At 31.8% G+C, this 18,760-nt stretch overlaps 1 protein-coding gene across 1 annotated transcript in view; it reads right to left on the bottom strand.

The window, feature by feature from the left end:
- Positions 1-2,119: 2,119 nt before the first annotated feature.
- LOC122528757 overlaps positions 2,120-18,760 on the bottom strand; it is a 30,392-nt gene continuing 13,751 nt past the window's right edge. The window contains exons 3-6 of the mRNA XM_043654217.1: positions 13,503-13,635; positions 9,147-9,280; positions 6,155-6,356; positions 2,120-2,982 (exon numbers count right to left, since the gene is read on the bottom strand). Of these exons, the coding sequence (XP_043510152.1) occupies positions 2,873-2,982; positions 6,155-6,356; positions 9,147-9,280; positions 13,503-13,635 (579 nt within the window). The 3' untranslated portion in view covers positions 2,120-2,872. The remainder of the gene's footprint in view (positions 2,983-6,154; positions 6,357-9,146; positions 9,281-13,502; positions 13,636-18,760) is intronic.

Raw genomic sequence — 18,760 nt, 5'->3', positions numbered from 1 at the left:
ATACCGTCAGTTTTTTTTTCTCTTACTTTGAAACTTTCGAAAATTTGAACATCTTCGGCTTCTCTCGCCAGCGTCTTATTTTTGCAAAATTTTTCTACTGAGAAATGTCTGTTTCTACGACAATGTTTTATAATTCTAGCTTAAGAACGAATATCCTTCTTTTAATTAAAAAACTTTTATTTTTTAATTTTTATTTTTTTTTTGTTTTTTTTTTTAGTTTTTAAAAGACAAAGGTTCTTTTAATTAAAAGAAGGATATTTGCTCTTAAACTATATATATATATATATGTGTGTGTTATTACATGATCACTAAACTCACTGTTCACAATTTTAATAACAAAAGGACATTTGTACGAAAATAAATCGTTTTCAATGACAAGTAACTTACGCTGAATAACTCTCGAACCGTCCATATTGTACTACCGCTATACTGAAAAAAAAAAACTCGAGAAAATTGTTGTTCTGTTACGCGTAACACGTACAGACAAAGTTTTTAATCTTGACCTGCACTCACGTCGAAATAAACTTGCTGGTTAAAACAAAAATTTTTACCAGCAAGTCACGTATACTCGTCGTAACTTTATTGCACGATATAACCGAACGTGTACACCTAGCTTTACAATTGCTTGATCTTTATTCGCGAACTTTCTCTGATGAAGAGAATAAATCGTCGTTACTGTACAGGAGAACGTCTTACATCGACAATATAATATATCCATACACGTATATCAAATATCTGAGATTTCATACGAAGCACGAGAGGAACGAGTGATTAAATTAAGAGAGAAACATCAATAGCGGAACATTGTCAAATCGCGACAACGATAACAAGGTACGATACAACAGTCTTGATTCCCGATTTGTCGAATAGGAGATGCCAGATTCTGGATTATGTCGCAATGTCGCGTGGCAAACGCACACGTATGCACGTATGTTGTATATTATATAATTTTTCATTTCACGTACATGTGTAAGATATATTTAAAAACAAAACGTTCACATGCACACGTGTTACGAAGCTCGTATGTACCATACCTATTTAATTTATCATAATATATCCTCTTTGCACGATATATCTATATACACACGTACATATGAAATATATATATATATATATATAGATAGATAGTTCTTCGTAACTCTTACTTAACACGTTAAATTACCTTCGTGGCGAGTACTTAGACTCGTGCTAGAACTAGGAATGTCGAGAAACGTTTCAAATAAATCGATCACAATGTTCATCTTTGGTTATGCGTGTGGAGAAAGAAGGCAATGACGAGAAAAATATATACGTGTGGTACATGTTTAATAGAGTGGACACGCACCTAGAGGCGCGTGTGTTCGATTCGCTTCGCTTTCGATCCAAGTTCGACGTTTCGAACCGCGGGATCGTGATCGTGATCGTGAACGTCGCCCCGGGCGAGAAACGAAAGCTCGCGCAACGGCCTGACGATGAGAGTACAACGGTTATATTTAAAATTATAGGTGTTACAGACTATTAATGCACGGTTACGGTTCGACGTTCGTCCGGAAACGAACGAAGTCGCACGACGCTAAATACATTCCCTTAATTTCGAACAGGAAATTCGATTTACGAATTGACATTCATTGTGCCGCGTTCGATCGTATTATAACTTGATCCGATCAAACGTGCACGGATCTCTCCGGTCGCAGCAGCATTCTCGTACGAATGGCGATGAGATAATCCTCTTGAAACTATGGATAAAACACAGTTAAGTCACATCGTATATATAGATGTATACATATATGTGTATATACTCTTCGCGGATCCGTCTGAATTCACCTCTCGACGATCGAACGTACGAACGAGCATATATAAATTATTCCACGCGACGGATGCAGAAGCAGCACCAGCAGCAGCAGCAGCTTCGACGTAGTCGGAAGATTTGAAAATCTGAGAACACAGACAGAGTATCCACGGCAGAGAGAGAACTCGAACGATGGTAAACGGGTTAATCTTGGCGTGGTCGACGTCGCGAGAAGAAGAAGAAGAAGAAAAATGCGCCCGTGTGTGCTTGTGTGTGTGTGTGTGTGTGTGTGTCTGTGCGTGTATGTACACGCGTGTGCCCTATTAATTCTTACATTTTTATTTTCTTTTCTTTTTTTTTTTTTTTCTTTTTATTCGTCTTTTCTCCTCTTTAGAAAAAATCACTGTTAAACCGGCGTGTGAATTGCTATCCACTATATGCGTTATATATCTCTGTTTCTTTCTTTCTTTTTTGCCCTCCTTCCTTATCTTTTGCTTCACGTGATGTACGTAAGGTCTTCTTTTTTTCTCTTTTTTTAAATCTTTTTCTCTTGCTTTTTTCCCCTTTTTTTCCGTTTTTCTTTTAATTTTTCTTCTTATTATCACCGTCTTCGGTCGTCGGTCGCGTGTCTCGCGAACTCTCGCGAGTCTCTCGGGAGGGACCGGAGAAAAACGAACGGGCACCCTCCCCCCTATGGGGGATCCGACGATATTTCTTCCGCGGAATAGATAACGATCGATACAAGCGACAATCGAAAATAGTTGCACGAAGAAGCCGCGTCTATATGAGTTTATAAAATTTCTGCAAGACAATAAAATCGCTGCCCCCGTGTATTTCGGTATAATCAAGGAAGACATTGTGATTGTTCGTTCTTTAATATATCTATATATGTATGTATATAATATATATCCCCCCACCCCTCTCCCACAAATTCTCCCTTACTCCCTCCAGTTGTGTTTACTCTCTTTTTCTCTCTTTCTTTTACGTATATTACACATTTCTTTCTTTCTTTTTTTTTCTTTTGTGTCTTTTTCTTCTTCTTTATTTGTTTCCTCTCTCTCTCTCTCTCTCTCGTTTTAATTATCCTAAAGCAATTGACTTTTATTAAGGAATGATCTTGTGCATCGCGCAAAGTATGCACAGTAACGTAGCTAGAGGCCCCTGCGCGACATTCGATGCAGAGGACTCGACCACCGGCGTGGATAGAATTTGCACTGGAACAGCGAACAGAAAAACAGATCTCACAGTTAGAAAACAGAGGAAATTGCGCGAGAAAAGAAATATTTATATTAAGCAGACGAGGTGTATCGTGTCAGAGAAATTCGTGACTCTCTATGGAAATTTCGTAAAATTTAGAATTTAAACGAACCTTTGGCAGATGACAGATGCAAGGATGAGGGGACTCTTTTTAAGGATCACTTCTTTTTTTTTTAAATATTTTGATTTTCGCGGTCAGATTTAATTAAGTCGATCTCACCGAGCTCGCGTTTGAGATCAACAAAATTTGTAATTACATTTACTCTCTCACGCGCGCGAAAGCCCTGGGAACTTGCGTTTGACAAAGTTTTGGTATATTTAATGTAAATTACGAGTTACCTCATGTTGCACGAGTTTTACAATATAAACGTGAATTGGTGTATTTGTAAGTTGGATTTCTTTTGTTGTTGTCGTACAAAATACGATGCGCCTCTGCGTGCCTTTACATAGACACATAATTTCATTTCCAGCTTTAAAGCAAATATGATAACTGCCCTAAGGCTTTTGAGTGGAAGTGTAAACGAGGTATAGTGTTACGAAAGGAGTGGTCTAAAAGGATGATAGAGTTTTCAACGAAACTTGATAGCAGAAAGATAATTTCATAGGGAGAACATATTGCATTTTGGAGATTATTATTACCTTTACGAGAACATATCATATACCATGATATATTCTACATTGCATTTACATTTAATTTTTGCATTTGAACAAAATCATATAAACTGAGTAGTTTTTCAGTCAAATTGATTCGAAAAACAAACATTTCAACTCACAAGCATTTTCACCTCCATTTTTTCCATCTCTATTCGTCTCGATGCTAAACTGAATTTCATTTGTGTAATATCTATATTTTTTTGTACATTAGGCATTATTTGAATAAAATATTTGGAAAACAATTATTTAAATAACGTACATCATCTTGTTTGACTCGAGGCTGTCTTACTTGTACAAGCAAGTGACTTTTCTTTAAATCATTCGATTATTTGCCTATCAAATAAAATCAATTTTTCATTTCATTCTATATTTTGTGTTTACCTCTGCAAGCAATTTTTCAAAATTTCGTGGACTTCTGTTGATTTATTTCATTTAGGACTAACATAAAGAGTTATTGTATAAATGTTCATTCAAGTAAACATAATAAATTCGAGAAAACGATTGTTCCAAATTGTTAGTTTTTATCTTTCAAACAAAAATTTGTCTGATCCCAAATTCAATAATTGATATAATCGCAGAAGTTAACACTGAAACTACCAAACTAGTCAAGATGACTGCGAATTTATAATTTTCCACTGAAATTTTATACTTATATCTATAACAGTGTATTTTCAGAGACTTGAACGATCTTTAGCAAAATATACAAATAAAAGCTTATGCATTTTACTGTATTATAAATTTTATCTTGTTACTTGCACTTGATAATATCTATAATAGTGTATTTTCAGAGATGTGAACTATCTTTAGCAAAATATACAAATAAAAGCTTATGTATTATAAATTTTATCTTGTTACTTGCACTCTACAATATCTGTATCTATAATAGTGTGTATTTAGAGATTTGAATGATCTTTAGCAAAATATACAAATATTATAGAAGCTCGTACATTTTACTGTATTATAAATTTTATCTTATTCCTTGCACTTCATAATATCTATAATAGTGTATTTTCAGATATTTCAACAGTCTTTAGCAAAATATACAAATAAAAGCTTATGCATTTTACTGTATTATAAATTTTATCTTGTTCCTTGCACTTCATAATATTTATAACAGTATATTTTCAGAGACTTGAACTATCTTCAGCAAAATATACAAATATAGAAATACTATATAAACTAATATTATAGAAACTCGTGTATTTTACTGTATTATAAATTTTTTCTCATTCCTTGCACCTCAATCTCTCTGTTAGGAATTTCACACTTTTTAATCGTTGGTAGTCTTAGCGAGCATCGTGCGTGAGAGTCAAGAGAAACGATAGGACAAACACGATATCCCGTGAAACGAGATTGAACTGAAGAAGCCACGAATCTCGCGATTGCTGTTTCTAATTGGACATTTTCTCTGAGGATGCGATTTCTAACGGGGATGGGTTAATTAGAACGCCTATGTTTTTAGACCCGGCCATCTCATTCATTAGTTCGCCTTATGCGAGGCACGGGAAAAGGAATTTGAGATGAAAATCTCGCGCCGGATTAGAGTGGAAAAATGCTTTATGTTTGCGGAGGAACGGAGGAAGAAACGCGTTCCGCCTCCTCTCGTTTGCGAAACCGAGCCTAACGCATCGATCTGTATCCGGCTAAACGAATTTCCATTTGCAAAAGCAAATTTCGATTTAAATCGGGCAGGCCTCCCGAGCAAAACATCGGGACGTTCGTCAATGATTTCCGGGTTAATAAAGAAAAAAAAAAAAAAAAAAAAAAAAAAGGAAAGAGAGGTAAAAAAAAAAAAAAAAATAGCATGTATCGCGGGATAAATAGGCCACGTGCGCCACGCGATGAATAGAAATCGAAAATCTGATTGGAAAGCTCTCGAAAAATGAGCGCTTCATAACTGATACATGAAAAAACAATATATATATATATATATATGTCACATCTACGAGAATGAATGTTCGTGTATTTACACACACGTGAACAACTCGTGTTCGCCTCGAAAAAAAAGGGGTAACTTTGAAAACACGCTCCTCGACAATCAGCGAAAATCAGAGAGCTTGGAAATTTATTCGAACGTTAAATAAAAGTTGATTAATTGCGAGAGATGTCACGACTATACTCGTGAAGTGAATATAAGTTTAATTCGGCCGTTTCGCGTGTCGTAGAGGCGAAATGTTTTAAAATCAGTTCTTCTTTCTCTACTTTTTTTTTTACCCCTCCTCCCCCTGAAATTCAATTAACGACGTCGAAAAATTCGGCGAATTTCGGGAGTTCAACTTCTCTAAATAAAAATGTCTGCAAACTGGATTTATTTAGAGTCGCAATTGTGTTAACGAGATTATGAAACGAATAGATAAATCGTATGGTGGAAAGTAAAGGAGCTGGGATGAAAAGGTTGGAGCGAGAATAAGAAGAAAAGAAGAAAAGGAAAAGAAAATTGTCGAAGAAATAGATCGAGAAACAAAAGATAATTACCCGTAACTGATTCTCTCCTGTCGTCGGCGTACTGCACGTGGTGCAACGGATAATCAGGAATGGTTGAATAGCAGCTGATCTCCAAATAACCATTCTCCCCTATGTGCAACTCGGACACTTTTATCGTTAATTGAGCGGTAGCGGACATCAGTTGGTGCTCGTGACGCGTGTGCGGATAGTGATTTACCAGACTGATATCCACCTAATGTAACAGACAAGAAAAAAATTGATGACACTTGGTCAGAATCGCTATTATATGTATTATAACTATATCATTGTAATATTATATAATGTAATATATGTATATATACATATATATTACATTATATTATATTGTATTGTATTGTATTATATTATATTATATTGTATTGTATTATATTATATTGCATTATATTATATTATATTGTACTGTATTGTATTGTATTGTATTATATTGCATTATATTATATTATATTGTATTGTATTCTATTGTATTGTATTGCATTGCATTGCATTATATTGTATTATATTATATTATATTATATTATATTATATTGTATTGTACTGTATTATATTGCATTATATTATATTGTATTGTATTGTATTATATTATATTGTATTGTATTGTATTGTATTCTATTGTATTGTATTGCATTGCATTGCATTATATTGTATTATATTATATTATATTGTATTGTATTGTACTGTATTATATTGCATTATATTATATTATATTGTATTGTATTGTATTGTATTATATTATATTATATTGCATTATATTATATTATATTGTATTGTATTATATTATATTATATTATATTATATTATATTATATTATATTATATTATATTATATTATATTATATTGCATTATATTATATTGTATTGTATTGTATTGCATTGCATTGCATTATATTGTATTGTATTGTATTGTATTATATTGTATAGTAAAAATTAACATAATTATTTTTGCAGATACAAATATAGGGGACTGAGGATCGTCGTCAATTTTCACGTGGTATCCTGCTTTTATTATCAGACTGCTGCTTTTTATGCACACATTTGCGAAAAATTTCTAAAAGTGCAGAAATGCACGGAAAATAAAAAAAAAAAATATTCGAAGTATATTGACATAATATTGAATGAGTCTTCATATTGCACAAAAATTCGCAGTTCGTTCATCTTTTTAAGTATCACTTTATAGCTTCGTCATGGATAACTCAATTGATTTTCAAGTAAAGGGATGATGCTATGAAATTCTCAAAGTAAGTAAAGTATAATTCTCAAGTAACACGTGTTGTACCATCAAAGGGTTAAACTTCCATTACATTTAAAATTTTCAAAACTTCTCGACGAGGCAAAAAGAAAAAAAAAGAGAGGAGAAAAAAACGGAAATATGTCGATCGAGCGACTTAGAGAGAGTTCCTCATAGAACTTTATATAGCAAAAATTATAGCGCTATTAAACATAGATGCCAGAAGATAATGTCGAAGTTTAACTCCCGATTTAACTTACAAAACTTATCGTGCTGCAATTCGATGGATATTCGTATCTAAGTATCAACTCGATCCTCGAATGCATTCGGTTCTCCGAAATGCAACAAAATGGAACTTCTTTTTAATTGTTTCTGAGAGTAATATATTATTCCGATACGTGTATAATATTCTTACAATGTTACAACATGTACAATCGTAACGATTGACACAATAACTGTTTTCAAAGTTTCATAGACACATTTATTTTTAGGAGAACTTATCAAACTGTTTTTAAAATATTGAATATCAAGTTAAACAGTTATAGTTCTGAGACGAATGTAATAGCTATTCTAAGATTTTTCATCCTATACACTTTTGAACCGAAGAAATTTTATATCCATTTTCCAATTGTTATAACCATCGATTGCCATTGATATTCAAAAATCAATAAATTCCGACTACAAATATAGATATTCGTATTCTCTTTAATTATAAATATCGTGCAATGAATATCATTTACTATAGTATATTATAGTTTAGTTAGGTTATAGATTAGTTGATTATTATATTGGTAAATGTTTCCAAAATTTCATAGATACATTTATTTTTAGGAGAACTTATCAAACTGTTTTCAAAATATTGAATATCAAGTTAAACAGTTATAGTTCTGAGAAGAATGTAATTATTCTAAGATTTTTCATCCTATACACCTTTGAATCGAAGAAATTTTATATCCATTTTCCAATTGTTATAACCATCGATTGCCATTGATATTTAAAAATCAATAAATTCCAACTACAAATATAGATATTCGTATTCTCTTTAATTATAAATATCGTGCAATGAATATCATTTACTATAGTATATTATAGTTTAATTAGGTTATAGATTAGTTGATACAATTTATGTTATTATATTGGTAAATGTTTTCAAAATTTCATAGATACATTTATTTTTAGGAGAACTTATCAAACTGTTTTTAAAATATTGAATATCAAGTTAAACAGTTATAGTTCTGAGACGAATGTAATAGCTATCCTAAGATTTTTCATCCTATACACCTTTGAACCAAAGAAATTTTATATCCATTTTCCAATTGTTATAACCATCGATTGCCATTGATATTCAAAAATCAATAAATTCAGACTACAAATATAGATATTCGTATTCTCTATAATTAAAAATATCGTACAATGAATATCATTTACTTCAGTATATTATAGTTTAGTTATGTTATAGACTAGTTGATTATTATATATTAGTAAATGTACTAGATACGTATAGTGAAAATAAAGAAAAAATAACAATAGAGTCTTTGATGAAAAATATCAAGCAATAAACGTTTATTTATACGTTTATTAATGTTACATTATAGTAAACGTACTAGATGTCTACAAGATTCTCAAGAAATAGAGATATTAAGTTCCAACGTTACGCGTTTAAGAGTTAACGAGCAACGCGAGAGCACATGAAATTTAAAATGAACGCCGTGAAGGCATCATTGAGACAAGTTTGCCGTTATAATTAATATTGACTCACCTCCTTGCCGTTTATGTACCAAGTCAAGTGAGGAACCGGATGCGCAGCCGAGGAGGTGCAGTTTGCCTCTAGACTCTCGCCGACCATGTACTCTCGTTTCTTGAACGTGATTTTCGGGTCTTCAGTCTGTGGTACTGTGCAATTTCATAACACTAATTAGAATAGAATTACCCCCGTGGAAAAAAAAACCAGGGCAAGAGCAGTTCAGTGCCTCGCGAAGCTTGGCTAAATGTTTGCCTTCGCTTCGTTTTTATTAGGCCGCGCGGCGAACGTTCTCTCTCTCCTCCATTTTAATAATAAAGCGTAATGGAATAATGTGAAATCTTTAGAGGTCTAACGAAATTTAACGCGATCTTCGTTTCTCGTTCAACATTTAAATCACTTACACCGACACTGTTTTTTTTTTTTTTTTTTTAATCTTCGTTTGCAAAGGTAATCGATCGAATAATTTTTATGTCGATGGAGTAATTTTCTTTGAGCAATTTGTTTGCTAATTTAACACTCTGTTGAACAAAGAGGGTCACACAAAGCGTGTACGACACGTTTGCTGCGTCAAATGAGTAATTGGAAATTAAATAGTAAAGGTAATATGAAATGATTATCGAGACTCGAGTTATCTTCTGTTTGAAGTTGCGTCGAACGAATTTCCAAGGGGAAGAAATAGGAAAAGTGAACGTCAACAGCATTTCTTGCTTCGTATTGTTTTAGAAATTTACTAATATATCAACTACGAAAGCTTCCACACAGCAACAGATCAAAACGAACAAACGTTTCCAGTTATTTATATTTCTCCTGCCGCGAGTAAAAAGCTTTAAATTAAAAAGAAGTAATCTCTACATTTGTAATCGTTTCATTCCACAGACACCTATTGCTTGTTTTGTAAATTCACATTCTTTGTGTATCTTTCATCTTCGTTTATTCTTACAATTATTGTTCTTTATGCTAGCTTTTAATCGAGCAAAACTCTCACACGAAAACTTTCGGATGAAACCGATTTATGCTTTTCTACGCTTGATCGGCGAATTACGATTGCAAAGACGCCGTGTTTTATCGCGATCCTATCTTACCGTAGAGGCGAAACGATTGCATAATTAGCCAATCGATCGATAAAAGGATGGACCGAAGTGTTAGCACCAGGTTATCGTTCGTCTTATAAAAACGAATGTTTCTTCCTCGCCAGTTTCAATTTTTTTCCCTTTCATTTTTAACATTATAAAATTTCAAACACGAGGCTCGAATCAATTTAATCACGTTATAACGAAACAGAGTCGGACGGATTTAATGGCGCGCAGTCTACCTGGCTCTTTATATCGATTTCAGTTTTACAGCGCGTTTAAACCGTTCCATCGTAACGAGCATCGTATATTATATTTGCGCATAATTATTTTGTTATTCGTTTCAGAAACACGAGCGCAAATATTATCGTGTCTGAGCTCCATGAAACGAACGTAAATCACGGTTTCTTGCAAACGGCGAGAATAAGCTTGGTTAACGTGTTAATCATTTTACATATCAATACGACGATCCTGTTTATTTACCAACATTTTCATTTTGCCCGTATTTTAATGTATCATTCGTCATTCTTGCATCTCAAAAAATGATGTACAAAGCGTTTGAAATGAACTTTCGGCTCGTGAAGAAACCGAGTGAGCTGAGCTTTTGTGTATCACTGTTTTATTAGTAGTGATATAATTATATTATATATTATATAATTATATATAGTAATAATTACATATAATAATATTATATTATTTAATAATTATATAATATAATATTATATAATTATATAATAATAATATAGTAATAATTATATATTATATAATATAGTAATAATATAGTAATAATTATATATTACATAATTATATAATAATAATATTATAGTAATAATTGTATATATAGTAATAATTATATGTTATATAATATTATAGTATAATTATATTTATAGTAATAATTATATATTATATAATTATATATTATACTCTTAAATTGATTTGCTCAAGAAATCAATCACATTACAATGTGGATAAACTATCGACGATCACGATCATCGAGCAAATGTTTCTTTCATATATAGTAAAGCTTCTAGACACCATTAATAATTGGAGTATGAAATATAAAAATCTCTCTCCGACATCACAGCGATACTAAAAGATAAAGAATTCATTTAACTGGAAATTTCGAAGTGCCTTTGCATGTTTTAAACTTCCTTTCTGACCCATTAATAGATAATTGTACTGCGCGGAGCAATTTTTTTTCAGTCTTCCTGCTTTTTTTAGGTTTTACATCTCAGCGTAATTTTATTCCTAATAGAAACAATACGGTCCGAAAGAAAAGTAGAAAATTTACAAAATATTGAAAATCTCAGCGACGAGTCAAGTATTACTACGACAGATCAAGATATTGTCGGATTATTTGGATCAAAAGTATATTTCAGTGAAGCTGTATAATTGGTCTCATAACTTCATTACGAACAATTCGATTATGAAGAATTTTTCAGCGATCTATATCTGAAAATAGATATTTAAACGATTATTTAAACGTAGATGAACTGTGTGTCTTGTATTAACAGTTCGTATGGGAGGAGAAAAATTCGTGCAATCGATACAGATACTCTCAACTGTAATTATCATAATTCAATAGTTATAATATGCTGTTGTACTTTGCTTCTGGAATTTTTTAAGTTCTTCAGTATCTCCTTGTTGACTGAAACACTTCTACACAGAGGTATTTGAATTATTTTCCTGTTTTCTGATGTTTCCCCCTTTTTCCTTGGCTGCGTTATTTCCTTCAACGTTTTTCTCGCTTCACAGAAAATTTAAAAAGTACAGAATGCATATTACAACATCTAGTACGTGAAACAATTTTTCCACCGAGGTTCCGTGTTTTTTAACCCTGCGCTTGTTCCCTTCGCTTCAGACATTTTTCTCTTTTCGTAACACGTTATTCCCGCGAAAGCGTGGAATGTACGAACGACCGTAAAATTATATTTTATGTTGAAGTCAAGTACAGAGCCTCTTTTATCCGAGCCATTATTTCTCGAATATATCTTACCATCTGATTTATATTACTAGATTTGCTAGAAAATCGTCACTCACTGGTGGATATTTTATTACAGCAACGTAAAAGGTATTAAAGTATTTGAAAAACTAAGGTACCGATGAAGCAGATTCTACTGCACTTAAAAACTGTATTTATACGTATATACTTCAATTTATACCCCGTGCTGTATATTTATATAATTGGAACGTAACATCCAACAGAAAACAGTAGAGTTAATTCTCTGACAGACAGAGCGAAAATAAGAATACATACGTCAGAATTCATTGATCCGCCGAGAAGTATTTAAAGCACAGCGTGCATTTCAAAATGTAACATCATTTTTTTCGAAACCGATGAGACTTAACCGTGCGGATTTTTGTGCAATGCAAAGAATTATGCGGTTTGGATATTTCGTACATTTTTTTTTCATACTACGTGCAACGTTCACTGTGCAACTTCAATGAATGCAATGTGCACTTCATTCTTCAAATGTATAAAAATCCGCAGTCTGCTGACCTATATCATTTTCACTGGACTTGGACGTATGTACTCCTTTTACCCGTCTATCATAGGAATTATAGTTCCAAAAATATGAATCTGTGTAAAAAAACTCGCGGTCTACTTGTAATATGTATAATATAGAATATATTTAATATATTTACTTAATTTATATAATTTTAAATATATAACATATAATATATGATAATACTTGTATTATTATATAATATTTGTATTATACTATATAATATATAATACATAATATTTAATGTAATTTTAAAATTATTATGTTTTATATTTATATAATATATAAAATATTATCATATATTATATAATATTAAAATATATAATCTACGATAATACTTATATTATTATATAATATACAATATTTAATATTACAATATATAATATTTAATGTAATTTTAAAATTATTATGTTTTATATTTATATAATATATATTATGTTTTATATTATATAATATATGATAATATTATATAAAATATTATCATATATTATATAATATTAAAATATATAATCTACGATAATACTTATATTATTATATATATAAATATATAATATTTAATATTATAATATATATATATATAATAATTAATATAATTTTAAAATTATTATATTTTACATTTATATAATATATGAAATATTATCATGCACGATATAATATTAAAATATATAATTTAACATAAAATTAACATAAAGTATAAAATAAATATATAACAAACTATGAAACATACAATAGATAATAAAATATAAAATATAACATATACAATATAATTTATTTAGAAATGACACGTGGCTTACCTATAACTTTCAGTTGAACGCTCTCGGAAGTCTTGCTGTAAATGGGGGTCGTCATCGAAACTTGACAGCAATACGAGCCGGACGCCTCGTAACGTATGTTCGTTAATTTGATTGTCGTGCCGTTTTCAAAGTACTGCAAAGCAAAATCGTTTGTGTATCGTTACTAGGCGCTCTCGATGGATTTAACCGGTTACCTAAGGATTCCTTAAATATAACACGCGACCAGAGTGTTTCCACGTACTCGTTCAGACCCTTGCCTCAGCCATTGTGTGCCCTCCTTCCCCCCCCCTCCCTCCCCCTCGCCCCTAACCCAGCCATTATTATTGCCTCTTGCGTGCGAAAGTACGCTTGAAAGGGACGCTGCTTGTATCGATCCCTCGAAAATAGATCAAACGGCTGGTCTTTGATCGCGTAGGCGTTAGAAGAATGAGCGAAAGAATAAGAACGAAACGCGGCAGCGAGGGGGTGGAGGTGGGAGGGGAGGAGGGGAGGAATGTCGCGGGACGGGGGAAGAATTACTTCGCGAAGATAGGAATCTTATCTGGAGGATGTGCTCTAGAATTGCAGGTGAATCGAGTAGAAAGTGAAACGCGATGATCAAAGGAATGTTCTTCCCTCTGATGAGAGTAAAACACGATGAAAAAACTACAAATTTTTCGAAATTTTAAATAATTCTTGTCACATGTTATTCAATAGAGTTTTTTTTTTTTTTTTTTTTTGATGTTTTTTTAATAGTTTCATATACAAATTACATTTGTAGCGTAGCTGGGAAACGTAGCAATGGTTATTTCTGTAACGTAATTTTAATTTTCGAGCGTAGTTTCGAACGAATAATAATTTCCAGACGATGAATATAAAAATGAAATGAGAGTTTAGAATGATGTACATTGATGATTGAAATTGTGGTGAAGTTTAACAGCTGGTATATATTTCGGGATATTTCGTTTCACGTCAACAGCGATATTTTAGAATTACCATAAGAACGAACGATCAATTTGTCAATTGTTTACCCAGAATTATCACATTATATACGTTCTAATATTTCATTTACTAGGTCAGATTCAGACTCAGGAAATTAAATAAATGAAATAAAATTAAACTGTGAGGGAAATTTATTGATTTATTTTGAAATGATGCATAAATTTAGAGAACAAACTATGAGATTCCAGAATGACACAAGACTGCTTTAATGTCAATGAATTACAATGAACGAGTTGTGATTATAACGTATTTAATTACTCGTCAACAAACGATAAAATTTGTAAAGTATCAAAGTTACGCATGAACCTGTCAGAAATTAAATACGACGATATTCAATTCTCTAGAAACAAATTACTAAACTACTGCGTTTCATATTTTTGTGAAGATAGTTTAAAAGAATGTAAGAGTCAGATCAGACAGGCCTATTAAATTCAGCATACGCAGTATAGGATAGCCACCGAAAAACTGAAGAGTTTGAAAAAGTCATAACTTGTCCATTTTCGATTTTTTTTTATTTTCTTTCTTCGTAGAAAAAAATACTGAAAAAAATTAATTGTATTTCCAAATAAAATAATAAAAAGTTTAAAAAACTGTGTGTCTGTAGAAGTCATTTTCGTTTCATGTCATTTAGTCTTTCAGTGACCAACTATATATTTATATTATGTATATCTTTATCTGTAAATTTCTCATAAATGTGTAAAAATTCCTTGATTTCATTTGTTACAAATAGACTTGGAATCATTCTTTACAAAATTTATAAAAAAATAATCCATACTTTTATATATATATATAAAACTTATATGTTAATATGTAACTTATATATATATAAATTTATAAAAAATATTATATATTAATTTATAAAAAAGTAATCCGTACACCTTATGTGTGTGTGTGTGTGTGTGTGTATGGATTATTTTTTTATAAATTTTGTAAAGAATGATTCCAATTTTTTTTTTATAAATTTATATATATATATAAATTTATAAGAAATATTATATATTAATTTTTCTTATATATTAATTTATAAAAAAATTCATACAACTTACATACACACACACACATATCTAGATGAGAACGATCTAATATTAAAACTCGTCCCATTATTCCCCCTCTTTCTAGTATACATCTTTAATTTTAGAACACCTGGGTAAAACAGAGGATATGTCACGAATCGAGGGTATCGTGTAATATTTTTATTAAAGTCGCATGTTACGATGCGGCTTATTTCCTATGGTATCCGCGTTGCCGTTGAGAGAGAAGTCTACCTCGATATTGTCTCCGCGATGTAATACAGTCTGCCATTAATACCGTGCACCATTTCAATTTCCTCCTCGTAACGCCTCCGCGGTTTTCCTCTCGATGATATTTTATTTAATTCCAGGTCACGAGGACGTTCGCGGGCGTAAACTTGCGCATGGAAACATTTTTGTTTCGCGACGTTTCTCGTCTCGCGGGGGCGTAAACTAACGTATGTATGCATACACGGAACGGAACGAGCGCCACGTTTCTCATGGAGAACGGTCACGGAAAATGAAGTGATATAAGAGAAGCGTAAAGAAAGATTGGATAACCGGCTGGGAGTGTATAACGCTCTGTCTTCGCTATAGAATTCATTCTCGGCCTGCGACTAAACAATTTTCCGCGCGATTCTTCGTCCTTCGGTATCCCTCCATCGATTATTGGAGATTAACGGAGAGTTTAAAAGTTAAGCGTGAGATTCGTAACGCGGTGACCTTCAACGAAAAATCGCGCGCTTTGAATTAAACGTTTCGCCTGATTTTCGTTGAAAATTATTTTTCCTATGTTTTTTCTTATAATTATCTGAAAATTATTTTTCCTATATTTTTCTTATAATTATCTGAAAATTATTTTCTCTATATTTTTTTTATAATTATCTGAAAGTTATTTTTCCTATATTTTTTTTACAATTATCTGAAAATTATTTTCTCTATATTTTTCTTATAATTATCTGAAAATTATTTTCCCTATATTCTTTTTATAATTATCTGAAAGTTATTTTTCCTATATTTTTTTTACAATTATCTGAAAATTATTTTCCCTAAATTTTTCTTATAATTATATGAAAATTATTTTTCTTATAATTATCTGAAAATTATGTTTCCTATATTTTTCTTATAATTATCTGAAAATTATTTTCCCTATATTTTTCTTATAATTATTTGAAAATTATTTTCCCTATATTTTTTTTATAATTATCTGAAAGTTATTTTTCCTATACTTTTTTTACAACTATCTGAAAATTATTTTCCCTACATTTTTCTCATGATTATATGAAAACTATTTTTCTTATAATTATCTGAAAATTATGTTTCCTATATTTTTCTTATAATTATCTGAAAATTATTTTTCCTATATTTTTTTTATAATTATCTGAAAATTATTTTTCCTATATTTTTTTTACTAACGATCACGATTGAAAATTACAAGTGGAAATACGACAAGTTTGTTCTTCGATTTCTGTGTCATTTATAATAAATGAAGAAACGCGTACTTGCGCAAGTATCTTTTTACGGATTACATATTAACGTTTAAAGGTAACGATAAAAACAATTTTCATCAAATGCGCTTTTAGGAAATTTCTGTCTAGGTAATCTTTCACTCGATTTTCCTTAAATAACCTTTTAAAAGCGATTGCGATATTGAAAATGTGACGAGTGTATTCGCTGATCTCATTTCTCTCGTGTCATATTCAGAAGGCAAATGGCATAATCTGCCTAATGTAATTATTCGTAACTTTTAGTTACTGATTTAAACCTGATTTTCGTTTGAATTTCTCTTTCATGTACAATCAAAGATCACAGCTGAAAATATTTCCCACAATAATTAATACTATTTCTATTTCTTAGACATTCAAACGTGGTGACATTTAAACGTGCCAGATTCGCAGCAGCGAAATAGAATTTCATTGAAAAATAGAATGGTCACGCTTTTAGAAAAACCTCTGACTAAATAACACTTCACCTGAATTTTCTTGAGTGATTTCTTTCTTCACTAATCGATGATTGAGACGTGAAAGTACAACGAGTCAACTGTCGTTGACTATTTATATCACTTGCGCGAACCTGATGTAAAAATTCGGAGGAAAGAGAGACTGTAACAAATGAATGATAACACAAATTAACAGTTTATTAATATATCAGTCCATATTTCTCAAATATCCAAATGACACAATTATGTGTTTAACTTTTAGAATCAGTTTTCACGTCAGAATTGATTAACAATCCATTGTTTCCACGAAACGTCACATTTTCTTACCGCCGGTCTCCTCAATTGCGGGGTAATTTAAACGCGAAAGAAAGTTTTATAATTGCGAACACTCGGTTGAAGAGCGTTCTTGGAAAACAATAAGGGTACTTAATTCCACGTCAACGCTTATTATAAAGTAAAACAATCCGCTGCTTTCGTTGAGAGAGCATTCTTTCCTGCCATTTATTACGCTTAACGCAATCATACTCTAGAGAGTATTATAATTGCCTGCACCACGTTGTCGAGACAGTTTTTTTAAAAAAAAAAAAAAAAAAAAAAAACTGTCGCGTTGATGAATAACATCCCGCGTCTCGAACCACATTTTCTGAACTACAGCAAACAGGGCGAAATATCTCGATTGAAAAACACGAACAACTCGTTTTGACAATTTTCTGCCTGTCCAGATGGCGAGTCGTCCTTTAAAGTTTCGCAATTGCGAAACGCGCGTGTTGTCGAAACAGGTTAGCGAATAATTCAATTAATTGCGAGCCCGCGAATAATCGTAAGCATTTTTGCGGAAATCGCGGCGTTTTCGCGCGAACGCGGAACTCGTTACAACCGAGTCGTCTTAAAATTTCATAATTGCAATTCTGCCGTAGCAGGAAAACGCGCTATGAAAATATTCCGCTTTATTCCCCGCGAGCGACTTTCTCTTTTATGAATGAAGTTGAGGCAAAGTTCGTCGAAAGCAAGTGTACGTAAACTTCGCTTAATGTTCTTTTTTTTTTTTTTTTTTTTTTGTTCGTTTTGAAACGCATTACAAAACTAACGAGCGAATGAAAGAAAACTGTCTTTCCAATTGCAACTATCTCGTCGAGCTGCGGCATTTATTTCAATTCGTCGTTTCATTAAAAATAAAAAGAAAATGCGTGAACGAATGTCGTATTAACGCGCTGGCTACTGGTTCGCGGACCTTAACGAGTGACCGAATGCAACAATTCGTCGCTTTCTTTTTCTTTTGAACTCGTCGGTATGGTATCACTGGATAGAAATTATAAAGTAATAAGAGA

The sequence above is a fragment of the Frieseomelitta varia genome, unplaced genomic scaffold, assembly GCF_011392965.1.
Source record: "Frieseomelitta varia isolate USP_RPSP 00005682 unplaced genomic scaffold, Fvar_1.2 scaffold_258, whole genome shotgun sequence".
Classification (NCBI taxonomy): domain Eukaryota; kingdom Metazoa; phylum Arthropoda; class Insecta; order Hymenoptera; family Apidae; genus Frieseomelitta; species Frieseomelitta varia.
Note: the sequence above shows the minus strand (reverse complement) of the source record. Positions and strands in the feature narration are given on the sequence as shown.